General features: G+C 45.4%; 2 protein-coding genes across 6 annotated transcripts; one reads left to right on the forward strand and one right to left on the reverse strand.

The window, feature by feature from the left end:
* Window positions 1–215: 215 nt before the first annotated feature.
* On the reverse strand, window positions 216–11,093 carry CSNK2B (casein kinase 2 beta). 3 transcript variants are annotated; one of them, XM_033141653.1, is made up of 8 exons: window positions 11,019–11,093; window positions 8,701–8,797; window positions 5,109–5,191; window positions 4,466–4,568; window positions 2,998–3,113; window positions 2,637–2,712; window positions 2,135–2,324; window positions 216–525 (listed from the first exon to the last, which is right to left on the reverse strand). In XM_033141653.1, the coding sequence occupies exons 2-8, from the start codon at window positions 8,768–8,770 to the stop codon at window positions 435–437; spliced, it is 729 nt and encodes a 242-aa protein (XP_032997544.1). In that variant the 5' UTR covers window positions 8,771–8,797; window positions 11,019–11,093; the 3' UTR covers window positions 216–434. The 3 variants fall into 3 exon arrangements, with proteins under 3 accessions (XP_032997544.1, XP_032997547.1, XP_032997546.1); XM_033141656.1 differs by lacking the exons at window positions 8,701–8,797; window positions 11,019–11,093 and adding an exon at window positions 8,861–8,879; XM_033141655.1 differs by lacking the exons at window positions 8,701–8,797; window positions 11,019–11,093 and adding an exon at window positions 5,699–5,848.
* A 138-nt stretch (window positions 11,094–11,231) lies between these two features.
* Window positions 11,232–16,607, forward strand: GPANK1 (G-patch domain and ankyrin repeats 1). Of its 3 annotated transcripts, XM_033141652.1 has the most exons (4): window positions 11,232–11,346; window positions 14,137–14,786; window positions 15,625–16,087; window positions 16,122–16,607. In XM_033141652.1, the coding sequence occupies exons 2-3, from the start codon at window positions 14,194–14,196 to the stop codon at window positions 16,085–16,087; spliced, it is 1,056 nt and encodes a 351-aa protein (XP_032997543.1). In that variant the 5' UTR covers window positions 11,232–11,346; window positions 14,137–14,193; the 3' UTR covers window positions 16,122–16,607. The 3 variants fall into 3 exon arrangements, with proteins under 3 accessions (XP_032997543.1, XP_032997541.1, XP_032997542.1); XM_033141650.1 differs by having other exon boundaries at window positions 11,236–11,346; window positions 15,625–16,607; XM_033141651.1 differs by lacking the exon at window positions 11,232–11,346 and adding an exon at window positions 11,505–11,534 and having other exon boundaries at window positions 15,625–16,607.
* Window positions 16,608–18,035: the final 1,428 nt, after the last annotated feature.

The raw sequence follows: 18,035 nt of genomic DNA on the forward strand, positions 1-18,035 counted from the left end.
TTTAAGTGTAATCAGATCCATGTTCCCCACCAATTTCTTCCCACTATTATCTATTTTGTGAAATTTATAAATCACTTAATTGTAGAAAACCTTAAAAGTAGTTCATGTAATCCTCCTGCCCAGAACAAAGACAAATCAAATCCTCATCTTTTACATTTTTAATGTATTTTATTTTTTAAAAAGAAAAAAAGTCCCACAAAATCATGACATTCAAGTTGGTTATTGAATTTTTCTGTCACAGTCTGTTTCTGGGAATTAACAGAAATTGTTTATTATTAATTTAAACCACACACCAGAAATGAGACTAAAAATCAGGCTGGAGAGTGACAAAGAATAATCTGCAGGGGACTTCATCAAAATCAAAGTATGAGCAGCCCTGGTTGGGGGTAAAGGGAGTTATCAGGAAAGGACCCTGAGCACCTGGATGTAGAAGATCAACGAATAGTTTTGACTGGGCTCTTAAAATTGCTGGCGGCCTGAAGCTGCAGCTGGTAAGCCATAGGGTGGATCTTGAATCCGTAAAGTCTGAAATAGAAAAGTGAAGGGTTAAAATGGAAGATTCAGGGAAGAAAAGCTGAAACAGCTACCAGATATTTCAGTAAAAGGTATGGATAAACTTTCATTAATTTTCAAACGGAACACCCATTAGGAACACATCACTAAGAGGAGAACAGTGGCAGCCTTGGTGCCTCCTCTTAACTGTAGTGCCCACTTCCTGCCTTCCTTCTCCAGTTGCTTCCCTGTGGCTCATCTCAGCCCACCAACCTGCCCACCCCATCACCCACAACACTGCCTGCAAGGCTGGGTGTAGGGAGGCGAAGGCTTCTCCCTATGGATTTGGGGGGGGGGGGGCTCCTCTTCAGCATCTCACTCAATCCCATCCAAGAATTGAGGTTCCGGCTTCTTCCTTCTCCCTTTCTGTCTAGGGAGGAGTGGAAGGAATTCGCCTTCCAAATGCAAGGGCTCGCCTGCCTCCTGTTTCCTTCCTGTCTCTCTTCAGAAAGGAACACAGACATGTACCTGACTCTCATCATTCCCTCCATTAAAAAAAATAAAAAGTAATAAAATTAAGCAAATGGTTTCTTTGTGGACTTCAGACCATGTCACAATTTGTGGGGGAATTGGTGTGTGAGGGAGCGTTATTAAGGGAATGTGAGAAGCTGGGATGAATTGCTCTGGATTGTCACTTCTCCAGATGAATTGCTTATTTATGGGGTGACTAGTCTCTCTTCTGCATAGGTTCCGACCTTGGGAGTACTTTTATTACTCCTCTTCTCCATGGGGAAGTAATGTTTCTCCCCGCACCCTGGTAATATCAAGAGTATAAAGCTTATGACTATCCGGATATGGGCGTGGGGGTTCCCTCTCCAGCATCTCTCTTCTGCTTTCAGTCTCCACTCCACCTCATCCAGGAATCAACACAAGGTTTGGCTGCTTCTTCCTTCCCACCTCTCTCTGTCTAGGTAGCAGTTGCCAGGACATTACCCCATTTGCTTCTACATGGTTCCATCCTTATTTCAGACATTGTGATATATCGGTATATTGCAATGTTTAGCTGGTGTTATATCATGATGCTGAAAACCAGATACTGCCCAACCCTACTTCATATGCAAACTATTGGGAGGCAAGCAGCACAGCCCAACCTGAAGAGAGCTGGATACCACTTTCAAGCCAGCCTGCATCTCAGCCTTCTCAGTATCTCCATTCAAGTGATGGAATGGGTAGCAATAAGCTGGGCAGGTCAGCTAAGCAGTCCTGGCCCAGTCAAAAGGCAGTTCTGCTCTCAGGCTTTCTTTTACCACCAAGGATACCTGAGGTTTCTACTTTGTGGTAGAAACCTTCAGCAAATCCTCTCTCTTTACTAGTAGGAGGAGACTTTTGCCAGGAAGCTGGAATTTTCTTGGTGAAAGTATGTGTGGCTGTGGCTGCATGTGCGAGAGATGACCTCATGGCTGGGTATGGCTGGCCCTCAAGCAGGTTAGCTGGAAAGGATATGAGTAGCAAGCACCCAATGGAAATAATAAGAGGAAATGTAGATTTGGTTGGCTGAATTTAAGCAGCAAGGAAGGATAAACCTGTGATCCCAATACTCTCCTAGAATATTTTCACCTGACATCTTTTGAAGCAGTCTTACCTGGGCACAAATTGGTTAGCAGGTCGTTTCGGCCGATACTCAGGGTGCACCATAAACAACATGTGGGGGAAGCCTGTCCCAAAATAGGCCCCATCTGTGTGATGGTGGCGGGAAGATTTGGGGGTGTAGACATCCATGCACTTTGGGCAGTAAAGTTTAACCATGGCTTCCCCTGGGATATCAGATAAGCCTAGGAGTAAAGAAGAAAGCAAAGTTCAAAAAAGAGGTGGCTTTGGGGTTGAGACCCACCATCATACTTTGGTGTTAGCAGTTCTATGAGCAGTTTTCAAGCTTTTTAAACAGATGATTCAACAATAAAAATTCTGAAATAGCCTGTTTACGCAAGTACCCACCCTCAAGTTTTGATCCTACCTGCAACCCTCCTGGATTCCCTCCAATTCAGTACATTTTTATTGCACTACTCAAGAACTCTGACATGCAATTCAACTTTAGACTCCTCCCATTAGCTCCTAAAAACCCCTTCCCCAGTACACAAACTCACCAATGGGCAGCATGGGCTGGTTCTCACAGTAAACTCGGGGGCAGTAACCAAAGTCTCCTTGCTGGTATTTCTCAAGCTAGAAAAAAGAAAGTGTTTGTAATAGAAATTAGGACTTCCTCTCCACATTGTGGGAAGACAACTCCAAATTAAGATTGGTTAGGTCAGGAGGTCATCAAGAAAGGTCTTTAAGGAGTTCCAAATCTGGTCTATCACTGGCCACTTAGGACAGCCAAGAGCATATTATACTATAAGTTAAAGTGCCTTTCCCTTCTTGACTTCATTGCCTCTGATCTCAATGTGACTATATCAGAGCATTAGCAAATAAGGAGTGACCTGCTTATACAGCAGCATAGACATTCACCATTTGGGCAATTCCACGGTTTGTGAGGATGTAGCGGGCGTGGATGAGGCCGTAGAGCATTTCAGCTGCCTGTTCAATCAAGTCACTCTGGTTAGGGTTGTCCTCAAGCTCCTCATCTACAAGAGGACAGGAAAAAGTCAAGAGCTAATATAAGAAAAGTACAGGAGGGCCATAGAGACTCTTACAGAGAAGAATGAAGGTTCCACTGTCATGTGCTCTAGTCCACTGCTGAAACAATTAATCATCATCATCCCACCCCTCACCCTAAGGACCGAGGGCAGATTGCAACATTAAAACACAGTATTAAAAACATTTTAAAACACCTTACAATCACAGAAATAAGGTGGGTCAAAAAATTATACACCTCAAGTGTCAAAAGCAAGGACAGAAAGATGCATCATCTGATACGAACAGTTTCTAAGACCACATTACACCTCAATGCTGGCACTGCACATGTACAATTCTCTCTCAGCCTCTGTCTTTTACTCCCTTTCCTAGCACACCGAATTCTAACTGTACAACTTAGTGACAAAACATAATCACTAATTTTGTCAGATGTACAGAATAATTAAGGAGGGAAAGTATCAGAAGCCTTTACAAGTTTCTGATTTGGCTTCTCTAATAGGCTATGGGTTGTATCTAACAAAGCAACTGCTTGCACAACTGAACTCTCCACTCCCTGCTCTAGCGGTTCCACCAAACCACACAGGTGGGTTTTTTTGGGGGGGGGAGCGGTTCTGTTGTGTGAATGGAAGCAGTTCCGTTCATGCAATGACTTTGCTGGGTTCAACCCAATGGCATCTATGCCATTTATCAGATACATAAAACAGGCAACTTCATATGGAAAGACAGAATATAAATTCAATTTAAAAATATTTAATTAATAAGAACACATAATCAGGATTTCCAAAATGTATGGTTTCCAAGGCAAGCTGCTCCACAGAACTGGCCCAATAATTTACATCCTTGCAAATACTTAATCCTCTGCTTTCTGAAGTCTCAGAAACTTAAATTCCAATTCCCCATGTGCACTAATGCCAGAGCAGAAAATCAGAGGGAGATTTTGACATTCTGAGCAGTATGCATAATTTTGTTTTAGCAGAATACAAAAAATTATTTTTAGAGTAGTCTTTAACTAGCCCTCTCTTGGTTTGCCATTTTTTTAACAGGAAGTTGTCTCAAATTAATAATCTTACAGACAGAAGGCTTTCAGAGAACTGTACTTTATGTAGATAAACAGAAACACCTTGCTGATAATAATAATAATCTTGTACCCATGCTATGTAAATTCTTATTACATGACAAAATGACACTTGAAGTCTAGTCATTCCAAAATATGCAATATGTTTTAGGGTAGCAGTGTGCCCTCATTAGGATAACCCTGTGACCACTGACCACGTTTACTCTTAGTCCCAAATGTCAGGTGGTCTGAGATGTAATCAGTAAAACAAAAAGCACCATCTCTCACCTGGTTCCAAATCAAGAATCATATCCAAGGCCTGGCGATAGTGGGGAACTTGCTCATTGAGGCCAGTCAGGTTGAATTTGTCTTGGATGTAATCTTCATCTACCTAGAATAGAAATAAAAAATACTCAAACTCAAGATCAGCCAAATAAACTATTGTCTCTACCAAGTGACCTATTTTGACTTCTCAGATCCCCTCAGCCTATTTGACATCTCATCCTATACTCACTCACTGGGCATTAAGCTCCATTGAACTCAATGGCATTGGGGTTTTTTTCTGAGTAGACAAGTACTGTAAAGCATTACAATGCAAGTAACTAGCTTCCTAAGATTTCCATGAACTTCCAACTAATATACAAAACTCTTCATCCTCTCAAAAAACCCAGGAGTCCCTGTTCACTGCCAACACCCTTCCCACTGCATAACTAGGATATTTTTTTGTAGGGGGGAATCACACCATTTTGCTCCCAGCCCCCCTTACTAAATCTACACGCAAACACACTGAGGTCTTAATCCCAACTCACCTCACAGAAGAACTCATTGCCACGCATGGAGAACGGTGGTGGCAGCATCCCAACTCCTAGCTCCTAGCCCCTCTCTCACAAAATACACACACACATTTGTTGAGGCCTTCATCCCAACTCACCTCACAGAAGAACTCATTGCCACGCAAGCCACAGAACCAGGAAATCCAGGACACTTCCTCAGAGCTACTCATCTTCCCGTCCTCTATAGAAAAAAAAGGTCCATCAACATTCACATTTTCACAACCACTAACATGCCTACTCTTCCAGTTTAACCAGGAAATAGCTCCTTTATAAAAACACTTATTATGCAAAGCAATTCAGTGAGTTATAGAGAGTTTCAGCACACCCTCTTACAGTCAGAAAATACTGTACACCCTTTCATTTCCGTGATTGCAGACCGGTATTAGAGGAGAATCCAACGTGTTCCCTTCTACTTGAACGGCATCTCTCTTTCTCTCTCTCTGCTAGAACTAGGAAAAAATCCCTTTGCAGACTAGTTTAACCTCTACCCATGCCCTGCCCTTCTGCATAGAATTGTGAGAACGACACAACTCTTCCTCCCCTTGCTTTCTTGTTTTCTTTCTTTTTTTGCCTATGGCAGGCTCCCACACGCCCTCCCTTAATCTTGCAGAGCCGTCTCCGTTGCCTAAAATTCCTCCCCTCTACTTTCTGCAGAGTAACCCCCTAAATCTATGCCTCAATAACTCACCTCAGGGGGCTCAATTGCCTCAAGGAGAGGAACACGGGGTGCAAACAAGCTTTGGACCACTAAGGCCTCTGCCAGTTTCCACCGCGCACGCGCCACTCTCACTGATGAAAGAGCATCACGGGACAGTAGTACTTCAGAATAAGGCCGGAGTTAGCAAACAAGATAGAGGAAACTACAAGTCCTAGAGTGCAACCGCGAAGGAAATGGCAAACACATTCTGGGCCGCGGAGCACACTGGGATTTGTAGTCCAAAAGCCATTTAAGCCGCTGCGCTCTCGAGAACAGGTGTAGGTGGAGTGGTCCCAGACGATCAGTAAGAGTAAAGTTTGCCTTTGCCGCGCTAACCTATAAGGAGTGGATTATGGTAAATATGGTCAAATACTATTTCAATTTAAAAGGAGACAGGAGTAGGAGAGTTCCTAAAGAATTGTCATGAGTGCTTGAGACGGAACCCTCCTTGGTCAGATAAACTTGCCATAATTGAAATAGCAGCCCGGAGCTCCGAGAAACCTGATTTGTACGGGAAAGACGGCTCATGGATCCCCTACCACGAGCTAGGTACCGATTCAGAACTGTTTCAGCTTTCTCTTACAAAGGGAGGAAAAAGAGGGCGGCTATCAGGGGCGCATCACCGCCGCTCATATTTGCCCCGATTTAAAAGCAGGCGGGCATAGCCTGGGGAATGGTTTCTCGGACGGTGGGGTGGAGATAGCGAGCAGAGGAAAACATATAATCCCATGGGAGGAGGAGAAATGGAAGCAAAGCAAAGTGGGTCTGATCCTATCTGAAGGCAGCGCATATTTTAAATACATATTAAATATGCGGAAGAGAGCAAGTGCGTCCGCAGAGCGAGACGGGAAAGTGGGAGGCGCAGAAAAAGCAGGATTGTGGAGCCAACCATTAGCTGTTATTTTTATGAAGCGCTGATTACTAGAATGCAGTCCTCGAAGGAAGGACTGAGTAAGAACTAATTATAGAAAAGGAAGGAGGGGAAAGAAATAAGCTTTCTTATTACATAATAGGCGCTGTTAGGTATGCCCCTCCCTAAAAAGAACCAAGGAAGTCCTCTATGTGCCTCCATTAGACAGCAAATACGTTTTAATCCCCCACCCCCTCTGTTAAAAGTCTTTGAAGAACATTTTTTTCCATTCCAAATCCTACAATTTAGGATCTGAATCGCCCAATTTGGTCTTCTCTCTTGAGCATTCTAATTATTATTATTATTTATTTATTTATACCCCTGGGTTTCCCTAGCCACTCTGGGTGGCTCCCAACAGAATATTAAAAACACAATAAAACATCAAACATTAAAAAAACTTCAGATTTTAACCATCCTCATGAGGTTTTGGTCATCAGCATACATATGGGATCTACTCTTCCAGGTCTCCCACCTGTGGTTCCTCCTCATTTGCTTGCAATGACATCATCATTCATTAATGCAGATTTAGCAGGAGACAAGAGTTTGAAGAAAAGAAGAGAGACCAGAAAGTGATGCATACATTGACTGTAGCAACAGAGCACCCATAGACTGCACCCGCTGTCCAAGGCCAGTGAACTGCCTTGTGGAGAGATGGGGAGTGGGTGCACTTATGAGGCCAATCCACAACCTCCCTAAAATCCAGTGGTGGCTTGTGGAACCTAGACCGGGTCCAGCACCTAGGAGGTGATGTGGGTGGTGGTGCCTAGGTCCCCATCCTCCTCTTTTGTGAGTAATTTTGTCTACTACTACTAAGTCGGCCACTCTGTGGCTTGTTTCCCTGTTTAGTTAAGGGAAGAATTTGGTGCAACTTACTCTCCAGTAAGTGGGCAGAGAATTTCAGGCAGCATACATCATTCACCAAAAGAAAATTACACCAGTTACCCCAGTATGTACAGTGAGCATTGTGGCTACATGAGGTTTTGAATCCAGGCTAGTCTAGCCCAACAGTCTTAGTATTGACCCTGTAGATTTCAGTACCTCTATAAGTTACAATACAATATAAATTGCTATAGTATACTAACTATACTTCAATTTCTTGGAGCTCTTCCAATAATTTATGGCATAGATTAGAAAGTGGCACATGAAGGGGCAACGGCAGAAGCACTGGGATGAGGTGGAAGGGAGGTTGGGGGAACTCTGGTGATTGCAGCAGTTTGCAGGCGTTGGCCCTCCTGCTGGCAAGATGGGGCAACTGCTGTAAAGTGCTTGCTTGCTTCTTTCTGTACTGTGTATGTTATCATTTACTTTACAGTGCAATCTCTAAAATATATTTTCTTGTATTTAGTCCCATGGAGTACAATGGGACTTACTCCCAGGTAAAGGTTTGCAGCCTTAATGCAGGATTTATCAGCAGGTCCCGACCAACTGAAAAATCCTGATACGGTTGCTGATGTCTTTTAATGTACATTTTAAAATACTCACTAAATAAGTGGAGGACAGACTTCAGGCTTGTGAGTTTGGGATCAACCTTGTGATTTACTAGGAACCCAAGAGTCACCAACTGTAGCCATTCTTTTAAGCAGCTTGGCTTGTTGTTGCAGCACCATCCTCAAATGTTTTCATATACTGTATACCGTATTTAATACATTTAGAGCTGCAGTTATATAGCTACATCTAGGAGCAAGTTCTATTGAACCCTATAGAGATGACATCAGAGTAGACATGTATAGGATTGTGCTGGCATTTCCCACTCAAAATTTAAATTAAGTTAAGGAAAACTGTTTAGCTTAGCTTGCAATTTCAACACAAGCCTCCAGAATTCTCAAGTCACTTCTATGAGGGCAGTGCTTGAATTGGGGTGGGTGGGAGAGTTGGGAGGTACCAATGAAATTCACAAATCGCATCTCCTGACGTTCTCCACCACAACTTTAGTCATATCACTCCCATAATTTTCTAAAAATTGTAGCTAAAGGGGCAGACACAAAAGGAAAGTGGGTGATCCCCCTATACTTCAGTCTAAATGAAGAGCAACTAGATTCATTTCCCACTATCCAATGCAGGCCTCCCATCCACAGTAAGTTACCATCCCTGATGCTGGTGCTGCTTCGCCGACTCATTCTGTCTGCAGTGCCCGTTCTCAACATGGCTGTCATTTTAGGTTTTCTCTTAATTAGCCATGCCTGTTCAATGGACATAAATATATGAAGATCAGCATTTTATATATATATAAAATGTTTTTCTACCTCACTCTACAGCAAAAATGGTTGCCAGATCAGCTTATAGAGCATAAGACCGCCACTTCTCCCAGGTTTATAATCTAAGAGGCAAAAGGGGAAAGGGAGGAGGACAAGTAACTTTAGCTAATTGTTCAAGTTATATGATAGTGCTTATAATGACCAACTGAAGAGGAAATTAGGATTTTCCAACCACAAACTTTCCCCTTCTGAACCACTTGACAGGATAACAAATGAGCCTAAACCAGGCATAGGCAACCTTCGGCTCTCCAGATGTTTTGGACTACAATTCCCATCATCCCTGACCACTGGTCCTGTTAGCTAGGGATCATGGGAGTTGTAGGCTAAAACATCTGGAGAGCCGAAGGTTGCCTATGCCTGGCCTAAACCAAATGACTAATACTGTACTTAGGTCACTTGGGAAGTTCTGTAGTGACCAGTGCCTTCATCGGTCACCACAGCCTTTTTACAATAAACTTATTGAAAGTTTTCTTTTATGGTTAGCTGCCTTGAATTCCTGTTATTGTGCAGAAAGTGGGGGTGTCAGTCAATGTTTTATATAGATAATTGTTGCATTCTACCACCTTAAAGGGTAAAGGGACCCCTGACCGTTAGGTCCAGTCGTGGACGACTCTGGGGTTGCGGCGCTCATCTCGCTTTACTGGCCGAGGGAGCCGGCATACAGCTTCCGGGTCATGTGGCCAGCATGACTAAGCCGCTTCTGGCGAACCAGAGCAGCGCACGGAAGCGCCGTTTACCTTCCCGCCAGAGCAGTACCTATTTATCTACTTGCACTTTGACATGCTTTCAAACTGCAGGAGCAGGGACCGAGCAACGGGAGCTCACCCCGTCGCGGGGATTCCTTCTTTAATTAATAGTTAATATCATTGTAACATGTTTGATAATTTTGGTTCATTTCCAGTTCAACATTTGTCTGAATTAGTTCAGTTTTAAGTTTTACTTTTACCATATGTCTGCCTAAATCTTGATTACTGAAATGGTCTGTTGGAGGCTTTTTAAGTCTTTTTTTTTTTAAAGTACAATCCTGTACCCATCCACAGACACACCCCAATATGGATGGCATGGGGAACTGGATGGCATCTCTGCCAGCCTGTATTAGTGGGGAGGATAAACACTGGTTGGAGGGTGGCTTGCCATAGCCGAGAATCTTGTTTTGTCCATTTTGGTGGGAAGCTGTTGCTGGTAGTTTTGTTGTTGTTGTTCAGTCGTGTCCGACTCTTTGTGACCCCATGGACCAGAGCACGCCTGGCACGCCTATCCTCCACTGCCTCCCGCAGTTTGGCCAAACTCATGCCAGTTGCTTCGGGAGCACTGTCCAACCATCTCATCCTCTGCCGTCCCCTTCTCCTTGTGCCCTCCATCCTTCCCAACATCAGGGTCTTTTCCAGGGAGTCTTCTCATAAGGTGGCCAAAGTACTGGAGCCTCAACTTCAGGAACTGCCCTTCCAGTGAGCTGGTAGTTTTAGGCTGAGACAATTATGACTCTGGATCCAAAGCCACAGAGATCACCCCCAGCTACACCAGCCTGGCATCCACACGCACAGCAAATACCGTAACAATAAACGCCACCCCACCTTCCACAGGCCAGCAGGGGTTGGGATGTGCCGAAGAATTTGCTGTCTTGCTCCGCCATTCCCCGTTTGGATTGCTGCTTTTGTTGCAAGGAACTTTGACGTTCTTTACCTGCTACAAACTCACTTTAAGGGTGATAACACTAGAAAAGGGTGTATGGAGATCAGCTTTAATTGGGTTTATTTGCGTATCTTCCCCTTTCTGGCAAAGTGGGCTTGCGACAGGTACAGAACCTGACTAAGGCTGCAATCCTAACTCCTGTTTCCTGGATTCAAAATCCTTTGAATTCAGCGGGAATTATTTCTGAACAGATGTGGTTAGGGCCGCACTGTAAAATCATAAAATTAAGTTATGATTCCTACCGACCCCTCTCCACTCACTCAACACAGAGTGAGGGTGAAAGGGCAAATTCTTGTTGAAAAATAAAATATAAAACAAACACACTCGCAAGTCGACTGGGAAAGCTGTTTTCTCACAAGTCTAGTGGGGCATGGTGCCTATTTTCTAACAGCAGGCCCATGTTTTCATTAATATGGTCCCTTTTCTTTAAAAAAAGAAAAAGAAAAAAGCTTACTCTCCAGAAAAAGCAGGAGCTATTAGGGAAGAGTGAGCCTGCAGTATGCAAATTGGGTTAACCGTTAACGGCCGCGGCGCGAAAACGCTTGGCACGTGACTGCGCCTCGCACCGGAAAAGCGCGCAAGGCAGCAGTCCGCTAGAACGACCGCCGCCCTCTCCTAGGAGCAGACAGCGCATGCGTCTCCATTGCGAAGGCGGGCCGCTTCCGCGGACACACTACTGCGCAGGCGTCAGGTACAGGGAAGGCGGCTTTAACCCTACTGCGTAAACAGGCACTTTGTATCCGCTCGTCAGCTGCTGCTAAACAGATCCAGCTTTCTCCAAGGTATATGCTGCTACGCCTGCGCGGTATCCGTGCCTTACTCGCCCCCTCCCCGGCGTCCCAGCTTGGCACATGCGCGTTATAAGCCTCTTGCCAAGAACTCTGTGACCAGCGCCATAGAGATTGTTTTGGAAAGGGTAGAGTGACTCACCACCTGAATTTCCGGTGCGCCATCGGCAAAGGAGAACTGGGTGAGTGTTTTCCTGGGTGGTAAGGAAAGGCCCGGGTCGGTAGGGCTTGTGTTGGGTTTCCCAGAGGCTGAGAGGGGGAGAGAGAGCAGCCCCCACCCCACCCCGCACCCCCATTCCTGCTTCGGGGGTGGAGGGAGACCTTGGCTTGATTTCCTTCGCCCAGGTGAAGCTCTAGAGAAGGCCCGACGTTCACCCCCCTCGCATCTCTAGGTTAAAAATGTACACATTTTTATGCGTACATTTAAATGTGCACACCACATACATTTAAAGCAAACACACACACGCAAATCCTGGGAACTGTATCTTAAGGGTGCTGGGAATTGTAGTTCAGTGGGGTGTGAACTATAGTTTCCAGGGTTTGGGAGGCTGCGGGTGGGAAGGTGCTCAGGGAGCGGCCTGAGATCCTCAAGAGATTCTACCACACAGGTCCCTGTTTTCCTGTTCCTGCCACCCTTCCCACTTCTCTGGCTGTCTTATTTCTGGCAAGTCTTTCCCAAAGTTGGTTTCATTTCTTCCGCACTTCCTCCCAAATGCTGAATGCTGGAGGTGGCACACCGGAGGCTTTGAAACAGAGGTTGGAGGCCCATCTGTCATGGACGCATGACCCTGGGGGGGGGGTCCCCCTTCCAACTCTGCAATTCTATGATTCTCTCCAACCTGCTTCTGCAAGTTTTCTCAGGTGGCCTCTCAAGCAGGGCTTCCGTTGCTGATCTGTAACACTAAGGATACCTGATTGACCAACACAGAACACAGTATCTGATGTACTGTTCAGCATCCTGAGAATATTTGTGGGGGGTTTTAAAAGTCGGTTTCTAACCATTTTGCTTATGAAAACAGGCTTAAAATTATGTTGGTGGGTGACAGCTTAGAAGTTAGAGTGGTCTTAGGCAGGATTTCAGGTAGCTGGACAGCAGATCCATCATTGTTCTTCCTGGCTCTGCATTTCCTAGCCATGCCTAACAAAATGGACTATACAAAATAAGCAATTTTGGGCAAATTTGATTCAAGATATTGGCCTGTTTGGATAACTGTTTGAAGCTCCATAAACCATGGTTTGTGAAACCATAAAAGAGTGTATGGGCCAAAGCACCCTCTGCTCATTCCTCTTCTCCCCATCTTCTATTGCATATTGTCTTTAACATGAACTGAGAGCTGGCTGACACTAAAATTGCACCCCCGAGGCATAGCTCCACTGATCCTTTGCGACCAGCTCCAGTCTGGCTGGCAGTTAGCAGTCCTGAACACTCTCCATAAATTGGGCTTTGCTCCCCAAGCCCTTTTAAAATTGGGCCTGGATCAAGCAAGATCTGAGGTCAGACAAAGAATTATGGATTCCGAGAGACAGCAGGACTGCCTGAGGTCCCCTGATTTTATAATCGCAGAAAACGAGAGATACGTTGCCCAGGCAGCATATCTCTATTTTCTCAAATCCAGAAACACAAGAAGGGCCTTTACTCTTGCCCGCAGTTCGGCATTACCCTCGCCAGTTCTGGAAGGATCCTTTGGGAAAGTCCCATACGACCAGAGACTTTGCACCTGCTCACTAGGGGAAATAGGAAGCCCTGAACATTTATTTTTTAGATGCCCCTTTTATTACGAGGTATGCAGAGACACCATTGCCCCCCTACTGGAGAGGCTTGCTGACCTTCCGGATAAGCCTAAACTAAATGCCCTCATCTTAGGCAAAGATCAAAAGACGACCTGGGTGGTCGCCGGATTCTGCACGCAGATTTGCAGGCGCATTCTATCCTCCTGGAACAAATTAGTCTGCGGGGAAAATAGTCAAAGTGAGCCTCCAGGATAATAGGGTCAATAAGTCTTAAGCTGTTTATTGTATATTGTTTTAAATGCATATTTTACTTTTACGAAAGCCGTCCTATATGTGCCTTTTGAGCTGCTCTATAACCGTAATAAACAAATGAATGAATGAATGAATGAATGAACTGAGAGCTCTGGTTTAATATAAGGCACAACAGGTGAAGCGAGGAACCCTCAGCCCAAGCACTCATTCACAGCTTCAGAAACCATGGTTTATGAAACAATGGAACAGTTGTCCAAACCATGCCATTGTATTACAGAACTGAGCTTTCTAGCACAGAATACAAGATGTACTTATTCAACAACAACAAAAACCTGATTATTATTTTTTTAAAGAGAGGTGGAATCTTATGTTTTTCTACAGATAAATAACTGGAGCAAATATTTACATTTTATTTTTTTCATAACTTATTCTGGTTTTGCCAGTCACAGAGGGGGGCAAGGAACAATGCAGTGTACTGGAGGCCCCACCCAACCACTGGAAATCTTGCTCAGCCATATTTCTCTGGCTTCAGACATTGCAGCAGTCATTTGTGTGCATGCTTTAAAGCATGTCTTCACAAGCCAAATGCACTAGAAATTTCACTTTTAGAAACATAAATTAAGCATAATTAAATACAATCAAACACAAATAACCACAGGTGCGTGCGCACCTGAAAAGTATATTCCCACAATGGATTCTTAGGTAGTTGCTGCGAAATTACTGCACACATTCAGCCTTTATTACTTAGCAAAAAAATGGGTCTTGGTGTAACACGTAATTCTCTGACTCTTCTTTCAACAGGCAGCGAAGTTCCAGGTTGCAGTTTTGGCTTTATAACCAGAGCCACCCTCTTCCAACATGAACCACGGTCCTCAGCTGATTGCTTTTACTCGTGCCCAGGAGGAATCGGATCTCTGGAGAGATGGTCATGTCCAGAAAAAATGCTGCAGAGGCTCCCATCTTGCTGGCCAGGAGGAAGGGAACATTGCGGGTGAGGCAGCTCGCAGCTTCTATGAGAGCCTTTTGGAAGCTCCAGCTAATCCTGTGAGACCCTCACATAGGAAGCGAAAGGTGCCTTGCGTAGGCCACCGACCTGTGCAAGAGGTTCCTCCCGTCCAGAACCACCCAGGACAGACAAGTAGCCGCACAGGGAACAAGTTTTTGAAAGCCGCCCAGGATGGGGACCTGAAATTTCTGCGGACGCTGGCAGAGAAGGAAGGGTGTGATGTGAACTATAGAGATGATTATTATTGGACAGCGATTATGTGTGCAGCTTACGCTGGACGGGTGGAGGCTGTGAGATATCTCCTGAGCCGTGGTGCTGCCTGGGTAGGGGTCTGTGAGCCACAAGGCCGGGATGCTATGGATTTGGCCGAGGAGGCAGGACACCAGGATGTGGTGGACGTCCTACGGGAGAGCGAAAGGCCACAGGTGAAGGAGGAACCCTCCAGGTGAGCTTCCTTGTTCCTGAGAATTCAGCTAGGGCTCCTTTGGGAGGAAGAGCAGGGTATAAATGTAATAAACTAAATATCCAGTTGCTGTCTGGAGAAGAAAGCTTCTGAATGGATTTGCTTTTAAATGCTGCTTCTGACTATTCCAGAAACCCAGGGATACCTGCCAACAAAACTGCCACAGTTTTAAGAGATTCCCATCCACTTAAGACACTTCAACCGACCATCAGTTGTGAACATGGAAAGATTTCCCAGAGCAGCAGTAGTCAATATGTGGCTGGACTACCAACTCCCAGTATCCTTAGCCAATGGTTCTTGATGGCTGGGGCTGATGGGAGTTAGAGTCCAAAAGCATCTGGAGGGGCACCATCTTGGCTACCCCTGTTATAGAGACCATTCCCTGCCACAAACCGCTCACCCCCCTCCTAGCATATCAAGGCCCGACATCCTTCTTCCCATATCTAGGCCCCAAATCACTAGAAGAGCTTGGTTGGAGCCAACACTCTTGACTTGGGTTTGCATTTATGTTGTTTTAAAACTTCTCTCAATTGGGGTTTAGTTTTGTTTTATATTGTTTATATTGTTCTTTCTGTATGCTTGTAAATGTGGGAAAGAGGATTCATAAATGACTGATTATGATATCGATGATATCTTCATCCAGACAGTACAGACACCATGGGTAGGCACTCCCTTTCCGCCCTTTGTTTCTCAAGAGAAGTCTGTATTTGTGTTTCTTCCTCACTTTTCCCCTGTAAGGTGCTCTTTGAGGGTTACTACAGTCACAGTTTGTGTGAATGCAGCTTGCCTTTCTCCGGTGTAATTTCCCTTTGTTCCGCAGCCCGCAGCCACCAGCCGAGAGGAACTACTGTGCCGTGTGCCGGACGCACTACAGCGAGGACACGGTGGCGTTGCACGAGCGCTCGACTGCTCATCTGTTCAACCGGCGCGACCCACTGCCCCCCACACGCTACCACATCCCAGAGAACAACGTGGGCTTCCGGCTGATGGTCAAGGGAGGTTGGGATCAGGAAGCTGGCTTGGGGCCTGAGGGCACTGGCCGCAAATTCCCGATCCAGACTGTCCTCAAGCGAGATCAGAAAGGGCTGGGCTTCTGCAGTGACCTCAGACCCAAAGTCACCCACTTCGACGCCAATGACTCCAGTGCAGTGGAGAGGCCCGTAGAGCAGCAGCCCAGGAAGGAAAGGGCAGCGACGGTGGGGAAACGCGAAGCTCGGCGCAGAGAGGCCAAGGCCGAAGCTTGGGAACGCAACCTCCGTACTTACATGAACCTTGATATTTGAGCTCTTATTGGTTAGAGGAGCTGTCTACATAACCACTCGATCTCCTTCTGGCCCAATCGGAGAGACAGGACAATGTTGTAAAGGGGAAAGGTCGGCTGAAGGAAGGTACAAGGAGCTGCTGGCACCTGGTAGGCAGGAGCCAAAGTGGGTAATCCAGAAAAATAAATGTGGAGTTTCTCATATGTTGCACTAAGCCATAACACTCTCAGGCATCCTTGGACCACCCAGGTAAACGGGCCAAAGGTCAGAAAAGGCTCTTGGCTTCCTTTCAGGATCCCCAAGGGAAGCAAAAGATCAACATCTCTCTGTTTTCCTTCCTTCCCCTGGAGATCTATTAGCAAACAAAATGTTAGCTTTCGCCCTGCACAGTCGTTGGTGTTCATTGGGCAGGGCTATGTGTACTCTATGCTGGGAAGAAAAATAGAATTCTTTGCCAACAGTGCTTCAGAACTTGCCTCACGAAAGATCTGAATTATGTAGCTTATAGAAACTATTCAAATTAAATCACCTTATGCAGAAATGTTTGTCATTTTGCATGCATTATTCTCAGTGACGGACATTGAGCTATGAAGGGCGTGGAAGCCCCAGTCCCTGGGCATCTAACCCATTCCTGCCCCCCAAGCCCTCTTAAGTTCCAGAGGGCATTTTTCATGCATTTTCTGTGTATATCATAGAATCATAGAGTTGTAAGGAACCCAACGGTCATCTAGTCCAACTCCCTGCAATGCAGGAATCCCAACTGAAACATCCATGACAGATATTGCAGCCATAAGGGGACTTGACTTTTAAAAGATTTTCCTCGGGAAGCTGGATCCTGCATGGTAACTTTTTCATTGACTCCATGGAGTCTCTATGTATTGTCTTGTCCAGGGGAAGTCCCCCCGGGCTACTCAAGACTTGTGGTGGCTAAGCTCTTGGGTGAAGAGATTTGTGCTTCTCCAGTTCCCTTGCACATAATTTGAAGGTGTGCTGCAATTTGACCCTGTACCTGTACCAACAAATGGGGCATGCCGCATGTCAGTCAAAAGCACAAGCAACTTGTGTTTTGCAACTCTTCCTGTGCGGTGTGTGTGTGTGTGTGTGTGTGTCCATCCCCTGGCTGCCCTTTCCCTGAGAGCTACACCCTGGATAACTGTTAGGCTTCCCCTAGTTACAAAAACATGGAAAACAAATAAGTATGTACTGGAGGCAAAACAGCAAAATAACAGGTTGAACAGCTGCTTGGGTCATGACTCATTCAGCACTTGCTCAGTGCACCAGGAAGAGAAAGATCTGAGCTCCAACCTCTGAGTGGTGAGTTATGGAGCCTCCCAACATACCTCCACACAGCAATATGTGTAGAAGACAAAGTAGGACTATAGCAAGGAGGCAGGACTGGCTGCCCAGATTGGCGCGGTATGTATGTATGTGTATATGTGTATGTATGTACAAGTGAAACTCGAAAAATTAGAATATTGTGGAAAAGTCTGTTTATGTAAGCAATTGTTTTCATTAGCTTGTTGTTGTTCAGTCGTTCAGTCGTGTCCGACTCTTCGTGACCCCATGGACCAGAGCACGCCAGGCACGCCTATCCCTCACTGCCTCTCGCAGTTTGGCCAAACTCATGTTAGTAGCTTCGAGAACACTGTCCAACCATCTCATCCTCTGTCGTCCCCTTCTCCTTGTGCCCTCCATCTTTCCCAACATCAGGGTCTTTTCTAGGGAGTCTTCTCTTCTCATGAGGTGGCCAAAGTACTGGAGCCTCAACTTCAGGATCTGTCCTTCTAGTGAGCACTCAGGGCTGATTTCTTTGAGAATGGATAGGTTTGATCTTCTTGCAGTCCATGGGACTCTCAAGAGTCTCCTCCAGCACCATAATTCAAAAGCATCAATTCTACGGCGATCAGCCTTCTTGATGGTCCAGCTCTCACTTCCGTACATTACTACTGGGAAAACCATAGCTTTAACT

This window comes from Lacerta agilis, chromosome 2, assembly GCF_009819535.1.
Source record: "Lacerta agilis isolate rLacAgi1 chromosome 2, rLacAgi1.pri, whole genome shotgun sequence".
Taxonomy (NCBI): domain Eukaryota; kingdom Metazoa; phylum Chordata; class Lepidosauria; order Squamata; family Lacertidae; genus Lacerta; species Lacerta agilis.

Excerpts from the sequence above, each read along its gene's own strand:
- CSNK2B (XM_033141653.1), bottom strand. The coding sequence starts at position 8,770 with ATGACAGCCATGTTGAGAACGGGCACTGCAGACAGAATGAGTCGGCGA. Across the intron at positions 4,569-5,108 it reads GCAATGAGTTCTTCTGTGAG|GTAGATGAAGATTACATCCA; the intron begins GTGAGTTGGGAT and ends TTTCTATTCTAG. Across the intron at positions 526-2,134 it reads GCTAACCAATTTGTGCCCAG|ACTTTACGGATTCAAGATCC; the intron begins GTAAGACTGCTT and ends TTTCTATTTCAG.
- GPANK1 (XM_033141652.1), top strand. The coding sequence starts at position 14,194 with ATGAACCACGGTCCTCAGCTGATTGCTTTTACTCGTGCCCAGGAGGAA. Across the intron at positions 14,787-15,624 it reads GTGAAGGAGGAACCCTCCAG|CCCGCAGCCACCAGCCGAGA; the intron begins GTGAGCTTCCTT and ends TTTGTTCCGCAG.